General features: G+C 49.3%; 1 protein-coding gene across 1 annotated transcript in view; it reads left to right on the forward strand.

Annotated features, from left to right (window-relative positions):
• LOC132958964 (zinc finger protein basonuclin-2-like) overlaps positions 1 to 5,000 on the forward strand; it is an 8,671-nt gene that overhangs the window by 3,619 nt on the left and 52 nt on the right. Inside the window, exons 3-7 of the mRNA XM_061032041.1 lie at positions 1,691 to 1,866; positions 1,951 to 2,016; positions 2,647 to 2,973; positions 3,080 to 3,566; positions 3,934 to 5,000. The exon at positions 3,934 to 5,000 is cut by the window's right edge and continues 52 nt beyond it. Coding sequence (XP_060888024.1) covers positions 1,691 to 1,866; positions 1,951 to 2,016; positions 2,647 to 2,973; positions 3,080 to 3,566; positions 3,934 to 4,673 — 1,796 coding nt within the window. The 3' untranslated portion in view covers positions 4,674 to 5,000. The remainder of the gene's footprint in view (positions 1 to 1,690; positions 1,867 to 1,950; positions 2,017 to 2,646; positions 2,974 to 3,079; positions 3,567 to 3,933) is intronic.

Raw genomic sequence — 5,000 nt, forward strand, 5'->3', positions numbered from 1 at the left:
AGGAGCTTAGACATTCAGGGGGGAGCTTAGACATTCAAGAGGAGGAGCTTAGACATTCAAGAGGAGGAGCTTAGACATTCAGGGGGGGAGCTTAGACATTCAAGAGGAGGCGCTTAGACATTCAGGGGGGGAGCTTAGACATTCAAGAGGAGGCGCTTAGACATTCAGGGGGGAGCTTATACATTCAGGGGGATGGGCTTAGACATTCAAGAGGAGGAGCCTAGGCATTCAAGAGGAGGAGCTTAGACATTCAGGGGGGGAGCTTAGACATTCAAGAGGAGGAGCTTAGACATTCAAGGGGGGGGGCTTAGACATTCAAGAGGAGGAGCTTAGACATTCAGGGGGGGAGCTTAGACATTCAAGAGGAGGAGCTTAGACATTCAGGGGGGAGCTTAGACATTCAAGAGCAGGTGCTTAGACATTCAGGGGTGGAGCTTAGACATTCAAGAGGAGGCGCTTAGACATTCAAGAGGAGGCGCTTAGACATTCAGGGGGGGAGCTTAGACATTCAAGAGGAGGCGCTTAGACATTCAGGGGGGAGCTTATACATTCAGGGGGATGGGCTTAGACATTCAAGAGGAGGAGCCTAGGCATTCAAGAGGAGGAGCTTAGACATTCAGGGGGGGGAGCTTAGACATTCAAGAGGAGGAGCTTAGACATTCAGGGGGGGGAGCTTAGACATTCAAGAGGAGGAGCTTAGACATTCAGGGGGGGAGCTTAGACATTCAAGAGGAGGAGCTTAGACATTCAGGGGGGGAGCTTAGACATTCAAGAGGAGGAGCTTAGACATTCAGGGGGGAGCTTAGACATTCAAGAGGAGGAGCTTAGACATTCAAGAGGAGGAGCTTAGACATTCAGGGGGGAGCTTAGACATTCAAGAGGAGGAGCTTAGACATTCAGGGGGGGAGCTTAGACATTCAAGAGGAGGTGCTTAGACATTCAGGGGGGGAGGTTAGACATTCAAGAGGAGGCGCTTACACATTCAGGGGGGAGCTTAGACATTCAAGAGGAGGAGCTTAGACATTCAGGGGGGGAGCTTAGACATTCAAGAGGAGGAGCTTAGACATTCAGGGGGGGAGCTTATAAATTCAGGGGGTGGGCTTAGACATTCCGGAGGAGGGGCTTAGACATTTAGGGGAGGGGCTTATACAGTTTTGGGGGGCTTATACATTCCGGGGGAGGAGCTTATACATTTTGGGGAGGAGCTTATACATTCAGGGGGAGGGGCTCGGAGTAGAGCCACTACTCCTTCACATCTAAAGGAGCCATTTGAGGTGGTTCAGGGATCTGATCAGGATCCTCCTGGACTCCCTTTAGAGGTTTTCTGCTGGAGTTCTCTGGAGGGATTATAAATCCCGTCTGGTCTGGGAACGCCTCAGAATCCGCCAGAAGGAGGAGGAGCTGGAAAACGTCTCTGTGGAGAGGGAGGGTTGACTTACTGCGACCTCGGATTAGAGGGAGGAAATGAATGAATAGAATTTAATGAATTATTTTGTTTAATAAGATTTCTGTTTTATTTAGATTTGATTATCTGTAGTAACGATCATCACAGTCTCTGTCAGTGGTCGTCCACGTTCAGACGACTTTGTCTCCATGATTTGAAAAAGAACAGAAACGTAACTTTTCAGAGAAGAAGTGTGAAGAAGTGTAAATGAACGATACTGTTCATTGTGGTCTTTTCTCTCCTCAGCCTGTCAGAAGCTCCAGCATCAGGCCCGGCCGCCCTCCAGCTGTGGCCCAGTGGAGGTGGCTCTTCCTGGGCTGGTGTTGGACCTGAGCTCCCTGGTCTTATACGGAGCTCAGGCCGTCCCTGTTCGCTTAAAGATTCTTCTGGACCGCCTCTACAGCGTCCTGACTCCAGAGCAGGTGAGCTGATCGTCTGACATGTTGTGATTTTAAGATGTTTACTTCAGTCACGTTTGGATGTAAAGATCTTTGTGTGTGTTTCAGGTGGAGCACATCCTGCACACACTGGGCTGGAGTCTGGGGGATTACGTTAGAGGATACATGCTGCAGGTAAACATTCAGGGCGCCCTCACACGAGGCAATCCTCACCGCGCCTAAACACACTTCACCCCTAAAGTCCAGTTTGTATAAAAGCTGTTTTAGTCAAGAACAAGAGAGAAGAAGAAGAACACACTCACTGATGTTAGTAAGAGTTTTTAGATCATTCTGTGTCGAGCTGAGGATGATTATGGTGCGTTCTAATTGATAACTCCTTCGTGCAAACGTGTGTGGAGAGGGGTTGGAGGTGTGTTTGTTTGTTTGTTTGTTTGTTTGTTTGTTTGTTTGTTTGTTTGTTTGAATAGTGTGAGTGCTCCGTACACTACCTCGGTCCTGGCCCGCTTCGGCCCGGTACAGTTCATGCACCAGCATGCGGGTACACAACGTGGACTCAAATAAAAGACAGAGTCAGAAAGACAAAGAAACTTCAGCTTGATGTGAAAAGAACGTTGACCTGTTACCAGCATCCATTTATTTATGTTCAAGAGAAAGACCATATTGTGGATCATCTGACCCGGCTCTGTCAGACCGACAGCAGAGCAGCATGTTTCTATAAGTAACTTAAAGATACGATCAGAGGGGACCAGCTGATCTCGTGTGATGTCACTTCTCTTTGTTAACATTTGATTTGTTTCCGCTCAGTTCCCCGTTGGGAAGGTGTTGGACCGCTGGTTGATGGTGACTCAGGAGGAGGAGCTTCTGATCCTCAGACAGTTCCTTCGCTTTGGTGAGACCCGCCCCATCGTCGAGTTAATGACCCTTCACTTCCTGGAACCAACAACCAACATCAGCACCTTCATCGGACGAGACGCTGGACCTGCAGGAGAGAAGAACAGAAGAGGGTCTTTAGGTTCAGACGTCTGTCGCTTCAAGAAAAACAACCAGACTGACCACCAGAACGTTCCAGACAGACTCTCTCTGCTCCTGCCGTTCCACTTTCCAAACTCCAGCTTCCACCTTCCCACCAAGGTAACAACTGAGATGACCCACCCTAACATCAACCATCCACCAACATCCAGGTTCCTGATCAGGGTCAGGGTGTCATCCCTTCTTCTCTTCTGTCTTTTTATTCCAGGACCTCGATCCTCAAAGTAAAGTTACATTTCTATGGAAGTCAAACGACTCCAAACCGTCTGAAAGAAACAACCAGGAGAGAAGAAGAGAAGAAGAGAAACATCAGATCATAAAGATCAAATCTGACCCCGACAAGCCGAACCTCTCCCGATCAGCAGGACATCAGAAACCCTGGTTCCAAACTGACAAGGATCTTCAGAGGAGCATCTCCAAACCAGAGACCACCTCGTCCCCCTCCCCCTCCAAAGACTCCTCCTTCTTTTCTGTCCCCTCCCCCAAGTTTACCCAGAAGTACCCGGGCTCCTCCTCCCTCAGTCCTCTACCCTCCTTCTCTTCCTCCTTCCTCTGCTCTCTTCCTACCTCCTCCTTCCCTCCTTCCCTCCATCCTCCCCCCTCTCCCCTCTGCACCCTCCCTTCTCTCTCGCCTGCAGGAAGTAGAAAGGGGAGGGTCTGCTGTGGCGTTTGTGGGAAAAGCTTCTACGACAAAGGTTTGTATGTACGATGGTTTCTCTGACACATGATCAGCTGTAAACTCATGGTGAACATGTGGAGTCTGGAGTTCTTTCCTCTTTCAGATGTTTTCCTGATCGTGCGTCTTGAGGTTCTACTCGGCACGATGTAAGACCCTCTGCTGACAAAACAGAAAACTCAAACTTGGGTTCCACAGAGGCTGACTCGAGATCCTCAATGTGTCTCGTCTTGTCCTGATGTGTTGAGGGACAGAGGGCCAAACAAAAGCCTTGTTTTGGTTTTGAGGCACAAAGTGCGACCTCAACTCTGAACGTGGCGTCTTGTAGCTTTAAGCTAACTCATGCTAACAGCTGTGTGTTCATGATGCACTTCCTGTTTGTGCAGGAACCCTGAAGATCCACTACAACGCGGTCCACTTGAAGATCAAACATCGCTGCACGGTGGCGGGCTGCACCATGGTGTTCAGCTCGCTGCGAAGCCGGAACCGACACAGCGCCAACGCGAACCCGCGGTTACACACAGGGACAGGAAGAGACGCTAACGGCATCAGAAACATCAACAAGGAGACACGCTCGAGCACGCTCTCTGACTCACTGACGCACAGAGACACAAACACACAAACCTGCAGGAAAACAGAGACCAGCAACGACCTCTGGAAGCATGACGACGCCCACTCGCTCAGAGAGGAAGTGAAACATGGTTCAAACCCCCAACAAGACGACGTACGACCTCGTTTCAGAGCCCCTCCCCCTCCCCCTCAGACTCTGAGCTCAGATTCCAGCTTCACCCTGATCGACTCCACCAACAGATCTTACCCACACACCCAGGCTCCGCCCCCTCCTCCACTCCTCCCAGGTCATGTAGCCTCCTCCCTCTCCCCCCTGGTGTCACCGGTGAACTCTGAGCGCTGTCACAGTTTTCTCCTTCACCACAACAAGCACCCTGCCTCCATCACCAGTAAACCTGCACCGCTTCACGACGCTGACCCAGAAGAAAAACAAAACAAGCTGACCAGTGAGCAGCGGCGGTGGGCTTCAGGTGACCTCCTCCCAAAGAAGAAGCCGAGGAAGTCGAGCATGCCGGTTAAAATAGAAAGAGAGAGAAAAGAAGAAAAAGAATCGTGAAGATCTGCAGCGTTCAGAGAGAAACTTGTTTTCAAAGAGACTCATTCTGATTCGTCCTGACTGTAATCCACGTTAACTTTACTAAATGATTTATTCAGAAGTTAAACACAGATATAGAACATGGACGTTGTTTTAATCTTTTTGAGGCTCTATAAAAATATATTGAAGTTTCCAAACCTTATCAGTAAAAACATTTTTGAAATGTCAGATAAAAAGTCTGATCTGTATATTGTGTATGCTGCTCCTGTGCAGTGGCTCCCCCTTCTGTTCACACTCTGTAACTGCAATAAAAACTATCATCACATTCTTATATTTACCAACCTGGGG

The sequence above is a fragment of the Labrus mixtus genome, chromosome 23, assembly GCF_963584025.1.
Source record: "Labrus mixtus chromosome 23, fLabMix1.1, whole genome shotgun sequence".
Lineage (NCBI taxonomy): Eukaryota > Metazoa > Chordata > Actinopteri > Labriformes > Labridae > Labrus > Labrus mixtus.